Consider the following 22,129-nt stretch of genomic DNA (forward strand, 5'->3'; position numbering starts at 1 on the left):
ACTTGCATATCCTCTTCAGTGAAGTGCCAGTTCATGTCTTTTGGCCACTTTCTAATTGGACTGCTTGGTTACTTTTTAGTTTTCTGTTTTTTTAACTATTGAGTTTTGAGGGTTCCTTATATATTCTAGATACTAGTGCTTTGTTGGATATGGGGTTTCCAAATTACTCTGAGTCTTTAGCTTGTCTTTCATCCTCTTAACTGCAAAAAAAGTTTGAATTGCTTTTTAAAAATTTTAAAGTAAAATCCACTAGCCAGGCCCTTTGGGTCTCAGCAACATTTTGAGTTCTGCTTGAGATGGTGTCCAGGTGGCCTGTAGGGCAGAAGCTAAGGAAGCTTCTCTTGCAAGAGAGTGGGGTGATCCCAGAGTGCACCCTTCCTTGAGAGAAAGCCCTCAAAGCCCTCAGTACAGTCCAACCCTTGGATACTATGCCAAGACTTCAAGATGCAGAGCATACTTCTTAAAATGTTTTAAGTACTTTAACTTTGATGTGGTCCAACTGATCACTTTTTCCTTTTATGAATCATGCTTTTGGTGTCAAGTCTAAGAATTATTTGCCTAGTCCTAGATCCCAAAGATTTTAGGGTTTTTTTTTTTTTTCCTGAAAGTTGGAGAGTTATGTTTTATATTTAAAAGTCTGTGATCCATTTTGAGTTAATTTTTATATAAAGTGTGAGGCTTGGGCCAAGGTTCATTTTCTCTGCCTCTGGATATCCAATTGCTTTGGAATCATGCAGGGAAAAGACTCTCTTTTCTCTCCAGTGAATTGTTTCTGCATCTTTGTTAAGAATCAGTCACGTGTATTTGTGTGGGTCTCTTTCTGGGTTCTCGATTTTGTTCCATTGATCTATGTATCTATCCCTCCACCAAGGTCACACAGTCTTGATTTCTGTAGCTTTATAATAAGTCTTGAAATCAGGTAGACTGGTTCTTGGTAAGATGAGTAATTTTTTTTTTAATCAAAACCTGGATATTCTGAGTATTATGTTATGAGACCCGGGGTTTTATTTAAATTTTCTGTCTTAGCTGCTTTTTTATAATACTATTTCAGCAAAGGAAGAAAAGGAGCATGCCTTCTTACTACCAGTAGGGGAAAAAGTCCGGGCACTCCACTGATACTAAAAGTGAGGGGAGCTTCTCGTTACTGGTGGGTGAAGGTGGGAGTTCCAGCTCCCCACTAGGCCCCCACTAGTGGCTGGACGGGTAGGAGTGCCTCATTACTATTCCTCCAGTGGCCTCTACTGACATCACTGTGGGGAGGGTGGCCTCCTTATCTGTGGGGAAAGTCTAGGCTCCCCATTTGGCCTTTGTTGGTGTAGGTGGGGGCTGGGGGGACCACAGTTTTTTCTGTGGCATTTGGGTGGAGTAGAGCAGTGATTGTTTAAAAGTGTTCTGCCTTGCTAGGCTGCCCTTTCCTGGCCTTTCAGCCAGAGAGAGCAGGCATTTGGTGGGGCTTTTTGTCTCTGTGCTCACAAGGATTCCTGGGTCATCAGCTTCTTCAGCTCTGGGATACAGGAGGCAAAAGAGAACCTAAGGAGCTCACTACTGTGCCAGTCCCTGGGTCCCCAGGTCCCTAGCTGGTTTGCTTATTCTCTTCAATCTCCTTACGTTTGTCCTTTGAAAATGCCCAGGGATTTTAGTTGTGCTTAGTGGGAAGAATTAGGAAAACTACCTCCACTCTATCTACCCAGAAGTATTACTTTTTTAAGTTTTTTTTCTTGGGGAAAATTCTCAACCTATACAGACCCAGAGAGCTGTAAAATAAACCCCCATATATCTATCACTTAACTTCAACAACAGTCAACTCACGGCCAGTCTTGTTTCACATCTTTACTCCACCTCTGCTCTCTTCCTATATTATTTTGATACAGATCCTAGCTCTCATTTTTCATCCATAAACATTCACTATGTATCTTTAAAAGACATTTTTAGAATACCAGATTACAAAAAAACTCCACATCAAAAAATTAAAAATAATTCCTTAATATCATGAAATATTCAGTCAGTGCCCACTTCCTAATTATCTTATAAATGTCATGATTTTTTTTCTAACAGTTTAAATAGGATCCAGTAAGGTTCACATATTACAACTGGTTGCTACACTTCTTAAATCTCATTCAATCTCTAGATTTCTCTTCATCTTTCTTTGCCACCTATGGAAGACATTTGTTACTATTCTCTGGATTTATATTAGCTTTCCCATAAATAACTTAGTTTAAGAAAAATTGGTGATAGATTGTTATATAACAAGATAATGTTCAGACCCTATTAGGTGAGAAATGCCAACTGAGGAATATAGAGTTTGAATTCATTACAGCATAGAAAAAAGGCTGGAAAAAAAAATATCTCAGACTTTGAAGGAAGGAATGGGACCAACAACTGGGCTGTGGGGTTTTCCATTTTTATTTTCTACATTTTTCTTTTGTTTAGTATGATTGGTCACTTAACAAATACACTTAAAATACTCACTCCATCTGACTCCAACAGCCTGAGAAATGACTTACTCTGCAGCCTGTCCCAGGCCCGGGATGGGGCTCATCCACCCTGGCTAACCATAGCTGGTGAGGGGGACGAACCACATCCCACACTCTGTAAACTCCCTCAGAGCTAATGCTCACTGCGCAGAGAAGCAATTATTCCCTAGGATTACCCAGAGCCAAGGGTGCTGCGGGCTTGCTATGCAGTATTCACTTCATACAGAACATAGGTTTTATAAAAGATTTCTGCTTGGCTCATGGATACACACATTCAACACACCTAACCCCACCAGGGAGCCCACCACAAAGACCTGCTTGTGGCTGTAGCCCTCCCTCGGCCCAGCCCTCCCTCCTTTCAGCAAATGGATCTCAGTGTATGAGTCTGCAAGTGCTAACTGGCTGGTAACTGCAAACCAGTCAACATCCAAAATACAAAATAAAACCAACCTGCCAACCCTTTAGAAGCTAGAAGATGAAATGTTCTCTTAATGTGACCACATAGGAAAGAACAAATTTTCCCTGCCCTTTGTCTCATCATGGGACAAGGGTAAGATCAAAGGCCCTGCCCCTGTGGCCTCATGTGGGGCTCTGTAGCCTAAAATGACCGTTTTGCCTTCCTGCTTAAAAAGAAAAAAAATTTTAGAGTTACCATATGATCCAGCAATTCCTCTTCTAGGAATATAGCCAAAAAATTGAAAGCAGAGGCTCAGAGACTTGTACACTCATGTTCACAGCAGCATTATTCACACTAGCTAAAAGGTGGAAACAACCCAAATGTCCATTGACAGCAGAATGGATAAACAAAATGTGGTACATACATACAATGGAGTATTATTAAGTCTTAATAAGGAATGAAATTTTGATACATGCAACAACATGAAGGAACCTTGAAAACACTACGCTACATAGAGTAAGCCAAACACAAAGGACAAATACTATATGAGTCCATTTATGGGGTACCTAGAATAGGTAAATTCATAGAAACAAAGTAGAATGACACTTGTCAGGGGCTGGGGGGAGGTGGGAATGGAGAGTTATTATTTAACAGGTACTGATTTCAGTTTGGGAAGATGTAAAAGTTCTAGACATGAATAGTGGTGACGGCTTCATAACACACTGAATGCACTTAATGACACTGAATGGTACACTTAAAAATAGTTAAACTAGTCAATGTTGTTGTAGGTATTTTTATCACAACAAAAAATGTAAAAGAAAAAACGCTAAGTAGACACAGATATGCATACACATATACGTGTGTGTGTGTCTGTGTGTGTGTGGAGGTGTGTTTCCTCCCCAAGTGCATAACATGTACAAAGAGGCAGATGAAGGAAACGGCAATGACTAGCCACATTCCTTAACTGAAGCAAGTGGTCATTTTCTACAAAACAGCAGCATGAAAGGAAACCGTTTCACATTAACAATGGGGAAACTGGACAGCCAGTGATAAGGTTACTGCAAACAAGCATTTTATGCCTTGATTAGATTCAATCTATTTGACCAATTTTGTTGACAAGAGATTTGGCTGTTTGTACCTTTTTTGCCATTAAGGAAGGACCTTTAAAATCAGAGATTCCTTATTCCAGCTACCAACTTTGGTTATGGCTTAAAGAAAGCATTTTGTTTTGTTTTATTCATTTTATTTATTTGTGTTTTTCTTGGGTTTTTTTTTGGGGGGGGGATGGAGGTAATTAGCTTTATGTATTTATTTATTTGTTTATTTTTTAATGGAGGTACTGGGGATTGAACCAAGGACCTCATGCATGCTAAGCTTACACTCTACCACTGAGCTATACCCTCCCCCAAAGAAAGCACTTTTAAAGCAAGCATAGACATGCCAACTTTCAAGAGACTGCACATGCAGGGAGGGCTTCATTGAAATCCCCAGTCTCCATATAACACAAATGATTGCACAGACCCCATCTCACTGCCAAAAGGACCTCAAATGGCAAGTGGGTTTGTCCCAGAAATATCTGTCCTCTGGTCTAAATCATGCTAAAAAGACAGATGAGAAGGACATCACACTGAGGTTGAGAACAGTACACAGTCAGCACCACTGTCCTGGTCATAAGGCATCTTAATACTAAGTTGATGCCAAGTAGGGCAATGTTGTCTTCAAGGGAATGAGCCCATGGGACATGCCGTAAGACAAGTGCTCTGGGTCTTCAGAAAGTCTAGATCTTCCAAAAACAATCAAAGTTGGGGGATATTATTCTAGATTAAGAGTCTAAGGAGAAATAACAAACAAATTAAAAAATTTAATCAGATCTTGGTTTGTAAAATAACAACAAAACCTATAGAAGACAATATTAGGAAAATAGGGAAATCTGAGTACAAACTGGATATCAGTTGTTACGAAATTATTGTTCATTTTCTTATGTGTGACAATGAGTATTGTGGTTACATAAGAGGATGTCCTATTCTTAGAGGAGAGAATTGTCAATGTATTGAGGAGAGAAATGTCACCATGCCTGCGATTTATTTCCAAATAGTTCAACAATCACACACATGTGTGCATACACGCACACACATACACACATACACACACATCCTCCACAAGGCAAGAGAAAACCTTCAAATGTTAAGAACTGTAAATTCTAGGAGAGGACATACAAGGTATTTTGTACGTGTAAATGTTATCCCAATTGTAATTATGAAAATGAAGAAATATAATGCATTCCTCCCCTTCTCCACAGAAAAGGGAATAAACTGTATCTTATTGTGCTAATCTTTATCAGAAACCATACTATGCTGAAATGTAACTGTTCTCCTTAAAAAACTAATGTGCTTGAAGCCAGGTGCCAACCAGAAAACCAAATTACTCAAAATGCCTTTGACCCACTACAATGTTCTGAGCAGAACACTCCTGGCAGTGGGCTCAGAGATAATAAACAGGATGTCTTAGCAAGGAAGTATCTGCCAGGGGTTAACAATAGCTCCCACCCCACCTGGAAATCCGAGGCAGCTTTAGCATAACCGAAGGACAAATGAACCAGCAGCCGAAAGATCCAGGCTCTTGTCCCACCTCCATCACTAACTGCGGTGATCTGGGGAGAGACCTCCCCTCACTCTCCCCATCCTGGGAATTGCGCCTCTGATTCCTCATCTAAAAAATGGGAATAACAGTCCTTTCTTCATTCCAGGGTTACTGCACCCAAATCCCAAACCAACAGACTCATCCACCTCTATCATATTAAAATAGCAGTGTTTCTGAAAGCCTAGATTCACAAGGCAGAAGATGGTCATAAACAAATGGAGCTTCAGGTTAAAACAACATCTGGCAAAGGAGGCCTGGGTTGTCTTTAAGGATTAAGCCTGTACATTCTGGACTCTGAGAACTTTCCTCCTGAAGCCACATAATAACCTCTAAGACCATAGGACAAGCCTCAAATCCAGCATGACCAGTGCTTACCTCTGCCATAGGCCCTGGCTTTCTTGGGGTTGAGTTTGGGTTTCAGAGGAGCCCCTGGCTTGAGCTTGGCTTTGGGGAACTGGGACAGGTAAGTCATCACCGAGTGCTCATCCACATCTGGGTGAATAATTTCTTCAGGAGTGATGACCTAGAATAATGACGGGATAGATGAACACCCAGAACATATCACTTTGCAACTCCTCAAGGTTTTGAAAACATCTCTTAAACCAAACACTGCAAGTATTAAGAAACTGAGTTAGTCTCTCAATAAAATGAAATTACATTACACTGTCCATGCCAAAGTCATTTTTTCCCCCAACCTTTTACAGCTGTCATTGTTCACTTTGGAAGCTGAGGACCCTCTCAAGACAATTCTCCATGTAATTTCCAGAGGTTCATACCTCTCCACCCCCGACCCCTCCAAAAAGGCCACTCATTCTCCTTTCCAGAAAGGATAAGCTACACCAAGTGAGGAGGAAGAAGAAATACTGGCATTAGAGTATATTACAAAAAAGTGCGTAAACCAGCCTTTTTCTTTCTTCTTTTATCCATTGTCTGCATTTCTATTAACCCAGGTACTGATAAAAAAGTAAGTAAATAAAACCAAAAAGAGACAACACCGTGACATATTAGACACGTGGTCTTGTCATAGACTGAATGTTTGTGTCCTCCCCAAATTCATGTTAGAGCTCTAACACCTTGTATGATGGTATTAGGAGGTGGGCCTTTGGGAGGTAAGTTTAGACTAGATCCCGAGGGTAGAACTCCTGGGATGGGATTAGTGCCCTTATAAGAAGAGGGAGAAAAACCAGAGCTCACTCTCTCTCCACCATATGAGGACACAGCCAGAAGGCAACTTGCAGCTGTCTGCAGCCAGGAAGAGAGCCCTGACCAGCAGCTGAATTTCCTGGCACATTGATTTTGGACTTCCTAGCCTCCAGATCTGAGAAATAAATGTTGTTAAAGCCAGCCAGTCTACAGTATTTTGTTATGGAAGCCTGAGCTGACGAAGACAGGTCATAACACGTTAAGAGCCATTGAAAATAGGAAGGGGGAAAATTTCTCCTAACATTCATCATAAGAGCAAGATTAGATCCATACTGAACAGGTGGCCTCAGTTTCACCACTTGACCCAGCCCCAAACAACACAAAAAATTCTCCTGCTCCCAAAAAGAGGTAAGCCACACCTCCTCAGATGAACAGAAGGCTCTATCTCAAGAATCAGGGCAATTAAATGCAGAGGAACAACATATGTACCCAGTGTCCCCTGCTCCGTGGTGGGAAAAAAAAAAAACAACCCAGAGAACATTCTGATGATTAGCCTGCAGCAACAAAACAGCTATTTGGGTTTATACAGTTGCCACCAATATGTTCTGTAAAATGTAGAATGCGTGTGGACTTGGCCTTTCTTCAAGGCAGCTCCTTCAACAACTTTACAGTGCCCACATCACATGAGCATCAAAAGGAGATGGTTTTAGGTTTAAGGGGAGATGAAAAACATATCAGACCACTTCCTGAGGGTGGAAGAGCCAAAAAATGGGCCTTGGAGCAGAGACACGATGCCAAAACCAAACCAAAGATGTATAGGCAAGATTTTCTACCTCCCAAAGGATCCTGTTACAAAATACACTGAACTCAGCTCTGAACACCAACTTAAGACCTTAACAGAGCCTCCTGTGAAGTCATCCATCTCATGGCACTGGCTACCCACAACTTTTCTTGACCAAGACTTTGAACATGGGGGTCATGGTGTCAGGAGGAGCTATTTAAACTCCTTGGAAGGGCTTAGAAGACTGGACTCAACTAAGCAATGTGGCTCCTGCAGACGACATCCAAGATATATTCAGCTTCCAAGTTTTCTTGTTATATTCCTATGTTAGGATTATGGCCAATACAAATTCTTCCACAATTTCCATTAATGATGGCTTATCCTGGATTAAATGTTTTAAAAAGTTCTAGGTCCTGTGACTTTCCCTAAGGTAGTGAACTTCAAAATATATACATTTTGATGGGTAAAAAGGGGTCAAATATTGGCAAAATGGTTAAGGTCCACATTCCCAGTCTGATGTCCAAAGACGGTCTTTGAGATCTTTGAAACAGAAATCCTAGAAAATGTGCCACACGTGGCAATGAGTGAAGATTTTTTAGGGGATCTAAAAGCACTGAAGTCAATGAGAACTTAGCAATATGGCTGAACTGAGGAGGATGGGAGCATGTTACAGACAACGCGCCTTTGAAAGCCACCTGCCAGACCCAGAGGCAACCGTACAGTGTGAGAACAAGCTGGAGGGGGAAACAGCTTCATGGGACGTGCGTGCTCACACTCGTACCTGCGGGACACCCAGCCAGTCGTCTGCCTGCTGCATGGCTTCTCGTGCATTATCCACAGGCTTCCGTGGATCCCAGGATTCCCAGTCTGGGCACAGACCTGTTCACATAACACAAAAAATGCTGTCAGAAACCCAACTGAAGAAATTAAAGGAAGCTGGGTGCCTAAACTCACTTGGTCTCTTAATTCAGAGAACAATTTCTTCCAAAAATCTTACTGAACTGTATCTATATTTCATAGGCCAGAAGTACCATGGATATGAGTCTGCCAGGGTAGAAACTCTTCTGCCTGACTTCTCCTTCAGGCTACTACTTATCTTCTTGAATTCAGACAGGGATTATCCATTCCTTAATGGTAAATGAACTAACAAAGACTGCAAAGCCATCTGGCCTGGTATCTTTTTTTAGGAGAGATTTTGGGGGCGCGGGGGGACCGACCCCAATCACACTTCTATACTCTGATCACCAAGTGTGTGGGTTGACACCAGCTGGATGTCCTATATTTAACTCAATTTTGACACCACGTGGAGATAGCATCAGATCCCATAGGTTAAGGGCTCAGTCCCAAAGACTCCACCCACCCCCAACTTCAGAGGCCAGTCACAAGCCCAGGTGTGTCACCTAAGCTTCTGACCAACCAGTTACAAATCAGAGGGTCCTATAACCTCCTCCTCAGATTTGAGCATCTCCTCGAGTGGCTAACAGAACCCAGGAAAACACCTTATTTACTGGGTTATCAGTTTATTATAAAAAGGATTTTACTACATGGAAGAAATGCAGAGGCCAAAGTGGGAGAAGGAGCAAGGAGCTTCCATGTCCTTTCAGGCATTTACCTTCCCAGGACCTCCACATGTTCACCAACTGGAAGTTCTCCAAACCCTGTAGCTCAGGATTTTTATGAAGGCTTCATTATATAGGCAAGATTGATTAAATCCTCAGTCATCAGTGATTAACTCAACCTCCACCCTCCTCTCCCCTTTGTGGGGATCCGGAGATGGGGCTGGAAGTTCCAACCCTCTAATCCCTGGGTGGTTCCCCTGACAACCAGCCTACATCCTCAGGGGTGTTCCAAAATTCACCTCATTACCTAACTCAGGTGTGGCTCAAAGACGCCACCATCATAGTTCTTATCACATAGCAAGTTCCAAGGGTTTAGGAGCTCTGTGCCAGGAAAGGGGACAAAGACCAAACATATATTTCTTATTACAAGTCACAATATCACAATCACCATTCTGGATATATCTAAAAAGTCTAACAAATCTACTTGCTCAAAGGCCAAAACTTTTCTCAAAGAATTATCTCAAAAATCTTTTGTAAGCATAAGTAGTATAGGACTGGCATGAAGCAAAAAATATAAATATATATAATATGTATATAATGTGTGTGTGTGTGTGTGTGTGTGTGTGTATCACTATGCTGTACACCAGAAACTAACACAACACTGTAAATCAACTATACTTCAACTGAAAAAAAAAAAAAAAAGTACAGGACTGGAGTAAAACTCCTCAGGTTTACACTGGAAATAGGCATTCTAAAATGCATCTTTGGATGGGAGGAAGGAAGAGGGCACTAGGAAATGAACTAATGCTGAGTTTTGAGTTACTTCTGATACCAGTTTGCAGGCTCTCAAGGAAGACTGGAGCCTAGAGCTGACCATCCTTCCCTAACCAACTGACACCAGCTAGTTCTGCTTTGAGCATGTTGAGAACCACTAGTTCACTTAATTCAAATGTGCCCCGCACACACAGAGCATTCAGTAAATGGAAATACAAGTATTAAAGCAGTTTTTTTTTTTAAAGTTAAAACCAGTTTTGGGGGTACATATAAACACAGGCTCTAGTTTTTCTATTGAGTATGTACTAGCAAACTCTACCCATCAGTTTAAACCCTCCAAGGAGGATAATTACTACCCTGGTGTACATTCAACCACTCAGAAAAGAGGAACCCATCCAGGGTGGAAAAGGCTCCCACTGGATGCTGACCAACCACAGCAACACAGAAAGAAAAGGACAGAGAAAGCCATATATAGTCAACCCAGTGGTTGATAAAAACGGGTACTTTCCACTCAAAAAACGTTTTTAGATTTTCATGCCAAACCATCTAATAGGGCACATGCCGAAGCCATCAGGAACCTAGGCACTGACTGTGGGAAGAGGGGTAGAAGAAGCAGGACTTGGGGTCTGGAAGCTAAACTCAAGGTCTGCTCCAAGCAGTAAGGCCCTTCATTCGGAAGTTGGGTAAATAGTTCAATGCTCAATAAGTCTATGGATGGACCTATAAGACATGCCACCGGAAAGGCAAAGGGAGCCCTTTTTAGTTCCTTTAGCTGCCTTACAATGGGCTACAAACCAGGAGAAACACACCAATCACAACAAACCTAGCTTTCACACTGAAAACCAAGAGGTTTAAGGGTCCACATACCCCTCTCTCAAAGACATGGCTTTGGCAGCAGGCGCTTACCTGGAGCACAGCTGTCCACCAGGGCTCCCAGGGCTTTGCCGTCTTGCCAGTTCTGGTTAAAGTTGGTGATGGGCAAGTAGGGGATCTTGTTCTGAATCCACCCCAGCAGCCTCTGCTTTGGCGTCTGCTTTTTGGCGTCGTCGTCCCCTTCGTCCTCCCACACGGGCATGGAGATGGAGTAGTGCAGGATCAGCGTCCACACCAGGCCCAAGATGAGCTTCAGGTTCCCATCCACGATGGCTTTGCTGTCTGAGGAAACAGACACAGACTTGGTCAGTCCTCTGGGTTGCACAGGTGTGTGTCACACTCTTTGTACGTAAGTCAACAGAATCCTCATCTGCTAGAGAACCACACTGAGCTATTTGAGAGTGCAAGGATGCAAGGCTGGCACTGGCTTCGAAATACCTAAGGAGGCGAAGAGATGAAATACGATTCCAAAAGGTTGCTCACCAGTGTCATTAGATCATAAGTATACAGGGCAATGCATATTACTGATGTCTCTTATGTGTACTCGAAATTTTTCATAATAAAAAGTTTTCTTTAATTTAAAGAAATCATTTCAGACATATAGACAATACAAAAAGGTAGTTGCATTCCAGAACCACCTATTACCTTGGTGGTATACAGTCTACCAGACCGTGTATACACACATGCATGTGTTTGCTGCCCTAAATTTATACTATGCCATACGATCAGTCTTTTAAGTTTTTCCTTTTACTAATCACTATGTCCTATATATCTCTGTCCAATAAAAAGTTGTTTCTGTTTACACCCCATCTACAGGTTTAAGAGTCCAGTTTCCTTCAAATCTCACCAGTACTGGGAGTTACCAACCATTTTTATCTCTGCTTCTCTGACAAGTCATTCATTCATAAAGGAAAGTCACTAATAGTTAAGATAATGCGACTGGGCAAAGTCTCTTGCCAGGAGGATAAGTGACTCAACAAAGGTATGGCTCCTTTTCTAGTCTTCCCCCAGCTTAACAGAACAGCTTCCCTAACCCTGACCAGCCCCTCCTGGGATACTCACTGCCACTGATTACCACTTTCCACTCCCTTTGGCTTCTCTGGGGCTCTCTGCCCTCTTTCCAACCTCCACCTACACCCATCAAAATTCAAACACTATCTCCAAGACCTACCTTCCTCCTCCTTCTCCTTTCCTCTCCCTCTCTCTGTCCCTCTCCTCCCTCTCAGTTTCCTGCACTCTCTCCTCAACAAACAACCCCTGAAGTAATCCCCCATTCTACCAGGACCCTGAACCATCTTGGACGCCTCCTTTAAAACCCTGGTACAGTTCCCACAATTCTCTCCCTACCTATACCTCTTGACAAATCCTTTTATACACCCTTCCAAAAACATGTGGCCCCTCCTCTCCTCTCAGCCATCATTGTTGAATCATTGAAGCGAAATCACTGTCCACATAATCCTGGAACCAGCTTTCTATTCAGGTACTTCTGTACTTCCAAATTCACTAATGGTCCCCACGCCCAAAGTCAAACTGAACCTTTAGCACCTTGAAAAACCTACACAACTTCCACCCAGCCTGCAAGTCACTGCCATCCACCATACTCCACACTCCAGGCTCAAAGACTCCTCATTCTTGGGCCACATCTTACTTTGAACCCTCTGGATCTCTCCACCTGTTCTGTATTCCTTTTGAAGGGAAGGCCCTTCACCCCGTCCTCCTGCAGGACAAACCCTGCCAAATCTAATGGATGGTGCACTTCACTCCCACCAGCCTATGTGTACCAAGCCAGGGTCCTCTCAAGATAAGGACCATTCATTCCTCAGCCTCCCACCCCACCCTCCTCCAGGGCTGTGGGGAGTAACTGAGCCTTCTTCATCTTGCAGCTCCCCACACCGTCCCTCCCACCCACCTACCACAAGGTACCTGAATGTTAGTCAAACTGCACTGAATGAAACCCAACTACAACCACATGAAAAATATACTCCCATGCTGATAAGGAGTAAACCGCATGCCATTCGAAACTGAAAGGGTGGGGGCTTTTTTTTTTCAATCAACCTGTTTATTGTTATGTTCTCTTACAAGAAGAAAAACCCTCCTAAAAGCCCACACCCAAACCCACAGAAATCAAAGGTAATTTCATGGTTGCAGATTCAGTCATAACAAAACTTGATCATGTGAAAATGGACACAGTAAAGATTACCCTGAACTGACTGGTAAGACACACTAAATTCGAGCAATCCTCACTCAAAGTTAAGGTACCCAGGGATTTTCTATGTAATGAATTCTATAACTAACTTTTAAGCAAGACTGCCTACATGACTCACAAGGCCCAGTGACAAATGAAAACACAGGACTCTTTGTCCAAAAACTATTAAGAATTTCAAAATGGTAATAGTCAACCATTAAACCAAGCACAGAACCCTTCTGAGCACAGGACCCTGCAGCGTCAATAAAGGAGCAGGGATCTGCACGAAACACTGAACCCTGCACAGAACTCAGATATCCAAGGAATTCATTCAACTGGACCATATGTCTCTCCAGCTGGCAATCCTTGACCATGACTGAATTTTTTGAATTAGATGTCCTGTTATGAGGTTGTCTTTGAAGTGCTATTGATTACTGAATTACTACCTACTCTGATTGCAAGAAATTCCAGGTCAAACAATTTTCCATGCCAGTTTCCATGAATAACAAGCTAAAGGGAGAAGAGCAGTCTTCAGACGGGTGAGAAGGAAAAAAAGGAAGGAAGCAGTGTGCATGCTGCTGCTAGTCAGAGTAACAGAGGTGGACCTGGCCAGGTCCGGTCTTGCAACCAAACAGAATCTGAACAGGCCAGAAGTCTCATCCAACCACAAGCATCAGTCTGCAAAGCTCAAACTTTCCTGAGTTATGTGTTATACGCTTTTCAAATGCAAACTTGCAGATTCCATCCATAAATCAAAAACGTGAAACCAGTTTGCTCTATTTTTCCCCAGCTTACACATGTTGTTCTAAAGGAATGAGACATGAGTCTTTTTCAAAAAGATTGTGAGGGGAAATATGACCCAATAAAAGTCTGAGCCAAATTTATGAAACATACAATGCCCAGAACTTCTGTTTCCAATGAATTCAAGGTGGGTGTCCAAACGGGAAAGCCCCCATTAAGGTCTCACTGGGATAAATGATACTTTCGTTCTGCTATTCTAAGAAGCTAGAGGGAGAGCAGTCCTCATTCCAAAAGCGATTTTGACAGGTGAAAGTTCAAATGCTTCCCCGAGCTCTTGGAACAATAAAAAGATGGTGACTTGCCAAAAGGCCTCCCCCATTCCCACCCACATGCAACAGGAGACTCTCCATGCCTTGAAAATGAAATGCTGCACGGCGTCACGGCGTCCATGTGTAGCCATTACAGCAGACTACAGAACTTTAGCTGTGAGCCAGCTCTGTGATGTTTATGTCGAGTGTCAACATGGAGCAGAAACGTAAAAGGAGGAAAAGGCCAGGTCAGCTGGAAGCCTCTCGGGCAGGATTCCACCTCCTTGATGAGAGTTACTGAGAGCCTCTTTCAGGAATAAAATGAGCCAACGCCCACCACGCCTGCCCGACCTCCTAGAATCTGCTTAGATTGGCTGTGGGTTGGAATCTGGCCACAGGTTTCTCCTCCCTAAATCCAACCAATCACAATCCCCACATAACTGGTCCTGGCTCTGGACAACACTGACCCTCTAACCACACACACCTTCTGGAACTACTTAAAATTAGCTAGGGGCGAGGGGTGGGGGTGGAGGATAATAGCTCAGTGGTAGGGTGCCTGCTTGGCCTGGAACTCTCTCCCCACCTGGCTAGTGCCTCTCTACATCAACCTCTGCAAAACTAGAACAGGACCCCTGTAAGGGCCCCCTCAATGCTGTGGGCCCCCCTCTTTCAGTGCAACTACAGCTGTGCTTTAATCACCTGTCGTGTCTGCCTCCTCTGCTCAAGGCATCAGCTCTACAAAGGCAGGAGCAGGCCGATTTGCTCCCCATTGATACCCCAGCCTGGACACCTGGTTGTCTGGAGGACAGGCTGCCACAGGCACACCTCCCTGCCCTCTCAACTCCAGGGCTCCCAGGGAGGCCATGTCGCCTGTTGTCAAGTGGATGCACACACAGTCTTTTCAGGCAGAACCGAAGCTGGTCCAGACTGGCCACCACTGCACCCACAGCAAGCGACACAGCAAGTGGCACAGACAGCAGGCCAGAAGGCTGAGGTCACTAAGGCGCAGGCTCAGCACGACCACGCCGGCTGCAGGACCCTGGCCAAGCCATCCAAGCCCCATGTGCCTGTTGGGGCAATTGTGGAGCACGAGCACAGGGCTGCTGGGAGACTAAATGTGGTAATGCGTCTCCAGCACTCAGAACCCCTCACAGTCTGTTTTCATTAAATGCTAGTGTTAGGACCCTTATCCTTACCACCAGTGACTATTGTTTGTGAACATGCTTTTGTCAACGTTGATAACAAAAAAGACAAAGGCAGAAGGAAAAAGTGAAAGCTTAGCAGTTACAGGTGGTGGCCTGCATGTCTGCACGGGGGTCTCCTGTCAGCAACTGCTTGGCTGAGCTGACGGCAGCATCGGCCCGTGCAGGGCTGCCCCCAGGTAACCCGGGACGGCAGCGCTCAGATGCCTGGCCCAGCACCCGCCTGGCGGTCCGCACTCACTGACATTCCAGGTCGGCTTGGCAGCTTCCCTCCGCCCTGCCTCCTTTCCCAGCCTGAACAAACCTTGTGGCTAAATTGTCAGCCTGGCGGTCCAAACAAGAAGGCGCCCTGAACTGAAAGGAGGCAGTTTACCACTTTCCTCAGTTTCTTAGTCAAAACCTGGCCCAGATGCCGTGGTTCCCGAGACTATGTGGGGGAACACCTTGGTCAGCTGTCCAGAACGGGGGTCAAACTTCTGGGGGTGCAACCATCCTTGCATCCACACAATAGAGGATGGACTGTGCACTCTGACCTCTGGGTCTATGAAGGGGGCCAGGCTGGCTTCTCCTCCCTGCTCAGGGCTTCTCTCCAGGGCCTCAAACAACAAAGGTTAAGGGTTAAATAGGACAAGACAGACTTACCACCAGTTGACTCATGCCTCTAATGACTAAAGGTTATCATAGCAAAGTCCACACTTTAGCCACTAAAATCCTTCCTCCCAGGCATGTGGCTTCTTCCTGGATGGTCCCTAGCTTCCCAGTTTTCAGTGGTGTGGTTGCCTCACCGTGGAGAATGAGAGGAAGGAAGTGTTCCTCCACGGTGGGGCCTTGGGCAGAGGGTGGGCCTCCTCCACGCACTACCCACCCATCCACCCTCACTGCCAGCCAGACCTCCCGACACTGCAGTCACTTAGCTGTGCCCTGTCCTACAAGAAGCCAAGCAAGGTGGTGGAAGGAACCTGGGCCCCAAAATAGGTTGCCCCGCCAAACTGAAGACTGAAAAAAGTTACCATATTTTTCTAAAAATCTCTTTGCCATAGCAGTTTAACTATAAGAGGATGTTCTGGGCCTTGAAGACCTGAAGTCACATGAGCCTATTCCTATTTCTGTCAGCAAGATAAAATACAGACCACAATAAAATAAGGCCAGATCAGGGCACTGGGGTCAGCTGGACTTCCGACTCTTTTTCTTGCTTATGAAATACTCAGGGATGACAAAGGAGCTGTTAGAATTCCCAAGTTTTACACATCACTGTGTCAGGGTTCAGTTAATAGAGTTCATTCGGAAGAACTTTTCATGTTAGTAATTTGATGCTACAATAGACCAAGGGTAGCAAATGGTGTTGGCACAGGAGGTGAAACTTGACTGGGTTGAGAAAGATTCAGCTACAATGGATTACCAATGTCTGCCATGAACAAGGCACGAGGAACAAAGGCCTGGGAGGAAGATTATGGTGCAGAGTAGCAATGCCTGCCCTGGGCATGGCTTGAGGAGTGTTGGCCAGGATTTCTTTGCAACAGAATGAAGTAAACATCCCCAAATCCCCAACTTGAGATTCCATCTGTAGGTCCATAACACATTCCTTATGCATAACCTCACACTTCAAATTTTCTACTTTGCCAGATATTCCTTCTGTTCTCACTTGCTGGACAAGCAATTTTTGCCTAGAATAATTGGAACAAATTATTTCATAAACACCTTATTTTTTATTTTGGTACATTGTTTTTGGTGGACTTTCAGATCATAGACACCATGATGGGTGCACTGCTTTGTAATTTATCCCCAACACTGACCTTGTGGTTAAGAGGCATCCTTTATTTACAAGTTGCACTTGCATCACCCAGTTTATTTTACTGTGGTCTGTATTTTATCTTGCTGACAGAAATAGGAATAGGCTCATGTGACTTCAGGTCTTCAAGGCCCAGAACATCCTCTTATGGTTAAACTGCTATGGCAAAGCTTTCTTTTCAATGCCACTTTTACAAAGTTACCACTTTTGAGAATTACTTTATATCCAACAACGAAGCCATACCGAACTATATGAGATGGGTATATGAAAGAGCCTGGAAGATAGTCTCTTTCCACTTATTATTAGTGGGAAATCCCTGAAAAGTTAGAACAAGGAATCTAACCTTGTTAGAAAGGTTAAAGAAAGAAGGAAAAAAAGGAAAGATGCTCCCAAATGGTCAAAGCAGTGCATCTAAATTAGGTTTCTGACCCCAGATCTCCAGGTCCCTGCACTAACTCAGTCCATGACTGCCCTACAGTTCTCTTAAGAGGCCCCAGGGACTTCTGAGCTTGAGTCACGAGTCAAGGAGCCCAGAGTCCTGCCACTGGGAGGTGTGGGTAAACCCCAGCATAAGCGTGAGGCCTCAGCGTCGGGCGGGGGGGGGGGGGGTCTGTCCCTCACTCACAGCTTCCAGCCACAAATGGTCTGAGAACATGTCCAGCTGAAATAATAAACGCTGGCTGTGAATGGAGGGCCTCATCACCTTTTAACTCCAGATCAGCCTGTCATGTGGCGAGGCCACCCCACCTGAAATGTAGCTCACTGTCCACCCTGTGCACACTTGGGGAACGCCCACAAGGAAAGGAGTCGGGGCAGGAGGAACCATGCCTGGAAAAGACTCCTAAGTGCCTCCACTCCTGACATCAACAGCAGCCAAAATGTGACAGCAGCTCTCCCCCAGACCTCTCCTCTGGGCCACATGCATCACCTCGTGCCAACCCTCACTCACAGCAACCCTATAAGGATGGCTTCTGCAGTTAACCCCATTTTACAGATGAGAAAATAGAGGCTCAAGAGGTGAAGGCAACTGCCAAGTGACACAGAGGGAGAGACTAGATTTAAACCCAGTTTTCTCTGTTGCCAGAGCCCAAACTCGTACCCTCCCACTTTTCTGAATACACATGATATCATGACAGCTCCGTGAGGCAGCCAGGACCCTGATTTTACAGACACAGAGACTGAGCACAGGGAAGGGACCCACCAGCTGGGTCCCATAACCAGTAAGTAGCTGTGCTTGGGAGGGGAACCCAGCAGGGCTTCTGAACTTCTCACGGCCCCAGTCAATCCCAGGATCCCTAAACTGCCAAGGTTCTGGGAGAACAACCTGGAAAGCAGCATGGAAAGTGATAGCACCAGGCCTGGGAGGTGCAAGCAGGAGTCCCAGCTGGATCAGTTTAGTCCCCTTTGTCTCACCCGTGATTTGCTCAGCCTCTACTGCAGCCTAGGATCTGGGGTTTCTAAAGATCACGGTCCTGTCCCTGCATCTGGGAGGTCCTCCATGCCTGCGCCACTGCTCGGCCGGGAATTGAGGAGGATGGGAGAAGACACAGCTCTGCCCTTATTTACCCAAACCTATTAACTTGTCTTTTCCCTGGAAAACAGAAATTACGGTCACTCACATACTTGAAAGCTCACTTTGTACTATTTGTCTGTTCCTGCATCCCACAAGTAACTTCCTAACTGCCTGCTGGGTGCCAGGCCTTGTGCCAAATACAAATTACACTTTCAAGTAAGAAAATAAGTTAAATTGGCTTTAAAATGCTCCACAAAGAGATACAGCATTATTATAATGAAAACCGGCATTACTCCCCGAGGCAAGACATTGAAGATCTTTTAAGGAAAAAAAATGAAAGGAAGAAAAAACCTTTTTTGTCTTTTGTCTCTCAAGCTAGGCTATATCCTCTGAGGTTTCTTTCTTCTTTTTATAATTAAGAATAAAAGTTAAAATAAAAAATGTTAAAAAAAAAAAAGAATAAAAGTTAAAAAATAATAGCAATGATGAATAGGTTAGGTATTCATCCTTCTACTGCAAACTTGTAAAAGTTGAGCCTTGCTACAAAATCAGATCAAGGTGACTTCCTTGGTTTGAAAGGGGAGAAAACGGTTTGCATTTTCCCCTCTATACCTCACCTCATGTTACGATTCACATGAGCCTGTTACAGAAATGGCTGCCTGCCCGAAGATTGTGAAGTCATAAAAGGAACAAAACTCTCAATTTAAAGTCTTGAATGGGAACCAAGCTGAGGGAAATTCCAAATAATTTATAACTGCTGGCTCTCACCATCACCAAGAGAAAGAGGGTGAGGTTGGAGGAAAGGAAATTCTCAAAGGACCAATATGGGGGCACGGTCCTCGCTTTCCCTACACCGACATTTTCCCGACAGTTGCTCTCTGTCCAGGGTCTTTAGTTCAGTTGAAGGCTCTAATCTTGGACCTTCAACCCACGATCACATCAAGAGGTCCTCCAGACACACGTGCCACCCAATCACAACAGAGCTGAATCAGCCCAGACATTGGGCTCCTTCTTGTGGATTAATTCCACACCACCACCCACCCTCCTACCCCCGTATAAAAAGCATGGGCATGGGGGCAGGGCTGATCCCACTCAAACAAAGAGGACTTCACTTGCTGAAATAATTGGTAGCCAAGTAACCCAGAGGCACTGAGTCAGTGAGCCTGGTTCCCCTCCCAAGCACAGCCATGCACTGGCTACGGGACTGGGCTGGGTCACTGCCCTGCTCTGTCTCATGTCTAAGGTGAGCATCCCAGCATCACTGAACCGTCGTGAGATACTGTAGTAAAGCAGGTAGATTCTGCCTGACACCGGTGCCACCATGTCAGGCAGGACTGTTACAATATTATAAACACACAACAGTTTGGGGACTTCATGATGCTCCATTAGCCATGGGAAAGATTCAATGCCATTCAACTCTGGTTCAAGACTGCTCAGAGCCGAATACCCCAGAACTCGGCCTTCCAGCACAGCATTCCATCTGCTAACGACCACAAGAGCCAGCCCATCGGGGACCCAGGATTAAGTCTGATAGAATCAAGATGTTCTTTGCACAGCGAGCTGCTGAATGAACTGGCAGTTTGCTAAAATCTGCAGGCCACCCCGACTCCTCCAGCAGATTCCTGAGAAGTCTGAGGGGGCCAGGCTGCGCCACTGCTGACAGAAAATTAAATGCAAGGTCAAAAAATTTAGTATGAAGCACAAAATATTCAAGAAAGTCCCCTAAAGTGATTTCTTTTTCTAATGGGGGGAGGAAGAGGTTTGGGTATTAAAATGACCTTTCACCATTAAAGCAGTTCATCACTATACTCTAATGGGTGGAGGGGGAGACTGAAGACAATTTAAATGCCTTCCCACGAATACATGGTAAAATAAACGTCACAGAACATTCATGTAAGCGAGTAACAGGCTGCTGTGAAAAGAATGAGAAAGATATGTGTGTTCCAACAGAGACAGGCCTCCATGATCTATTAAGGGAACAGGACAATTTGTAGAAAAGTATAATTCATGCTGTCCTGTTTTTGCAAGGCATGACTCTGCATCTGAACAAAAAGACCTGTAAGCACGCACACCAAACTGTGCTCACTGGCTCTCTCTGGGCACAAGACTCGATGTGATGGCAAAAGATGGGCTTGCTTTTTTGTTGTTGTTACGTGCACCTGTGTTGTTTGAATTTTTTTTTAAGATTTTATTTATTTTTACTTGGGAGAGGGGAGGTAATTAGGTTTATTTATTTATTTGTTTATGTTTAGAGGGAGTACCGGGGATTGAACCCAGGACCTTGTGCATGCTCAGCACGCACTCTACCACTTGATACCCTACCCCCTTGTTTTTTTTTTTTAATTTAAACTATATGCCTTACTTTTACAATAAATTTTGACACACTCCCCAAAAGAAAGAAGCATCATAATATGTTAAAGAACTCTTCGTTTGGGCAAAAGTGCTTGTCAGGATCTACAGGCACTGATGTGGGAAACCTGACAGGTTTGATCAAATGATGAAAAAAGCCATGCATATGACAGGTGGGTATCTGAGTAAAGGGGTGGCCAAGGGGAATGACGTAATTGGGCTTGTATATGTGTGGAAGATCTCTGGAAGCAATGAGAAGTTGTTCTCCGACAGTGCACTGCTTCCGAGTAGAGAAGCAGGGAATGGGGTTGGGGGAGCCGGTTTCACATCTTTTTACACCATGTGCAATGTGTAATGGTTCCTATCAACACACACACCAGGGTTTTCAGCTTTGCATGGTTGTCCTTCTGGTGATTTCCTTTGCTCATCTTTCACACGGTGGCCACCCAAATGCCTTCTTAATCTTCAGCTAGATACACCCACCTCAGACAAGCAAGATCAGGAGATGGCCTTTGCCACTTCCAAATAGCATGCTGGAGGAGTGGAAGATGTTGAAGATTACATTCTAAGAAGATGGAGTCATCTGGTTGCCTGTGGGCATATTTTTCAAGACAACAGAGGAAAAAAAAAAAAAAAGCAGCCACCTTCCTGATCCTTTCATATCCCTTCCCTGGTGCCCTTAAAGGGCTCTTCCCATGATGCTGAGGCACCATCTCTCAGATATACCTGAAGACCAGGGGCCTGGCCCAGTGCAACCACCCCCACTGACTTGCCACTGCTACTTAATGAGGCACCACTGGTAGCCCCATTCTCCAGATGAAAAAACTGATAAGCAGATAGTGTAAGCCCAAAATCATGTAGCTTATAAGTGGGGGAGTTGGGATTTGAATCCAGGCCATCCAACTCCAGAATCTACATTGACCATTCTGCCTAGAGACCAGGCTGGGGCTGCAAAGGAGGAGGCCCAGACATGGACATGATGGTATTTATTACAAAAACTTTCAAAACTGGCAAAACCCAAAGAGGAAATAAATGCTGTGGGTTACATCATCTTCCTAAAAAAGATTTATCACTGTGCCCGTGAACTGTGTCCCATGATAAATGGCCGTGGCAGTCAGATAAACAGACTGAACACATAGCAGGTCAGCTTTGCTGCTAAAACGGGAACACATTCTAACATTCCTGAGGCACAGTGTCCAAGTGCAAGGCCAGCGAGCAACACATGCTAAATATCCAAGGCATTACCCCAACCACAGCTTCTGCCGTCGCTGAAGACCCACAGCCCACAGTCCTGTCCTCATCACCAGTTCTTCTGAAACCTAAACAGTCCTGTGCTTGGGCCAGAAGCTGCTTCCAGTCTCAGTAAGAACGCCAGCTCTGTCTAAACTTGGCTGCGAGGAG

General features: G+C 44.4%; 1 protein-coding gene across 1 annotated transcript in view; it reads right to left on the minus strand.

Annotated features, from left to right (window-relative positions):
- FLNB (filamin B) overlaps window positions 1-22,129 on the minus strand; it is a 128,528-nt gene that overhangs the window by 67,992 nt on the left and 38,407 nt on the right. The window contains 3 exon segments of the mRNA XM_032458196.1: window positions 5,887-6,034; window positions 8,217-8,314; window positions 10,675-10,923. Coding sequence (XP_032314087.1) covers window positions 5,887-6,034; window positions 8,217-8,314; window positions 10,675-10,923 — 495 coding nt within the window.

This window comes from Camelus ferus, chromosome 17 (assembly GCF_009834535.1).
Source record: "Camelus ferus isolate YT-003-E chromosome 17, BCGSAC_Cfer_1.0, whole genome shotgun sequence".
Taxonomy (NCBI): domain Eukaryota; kingdom Metazoa; phylum Chordata; class Mammalia; order Artiodactyla; family Camelidae; genus Camelus; species Camelus ferus.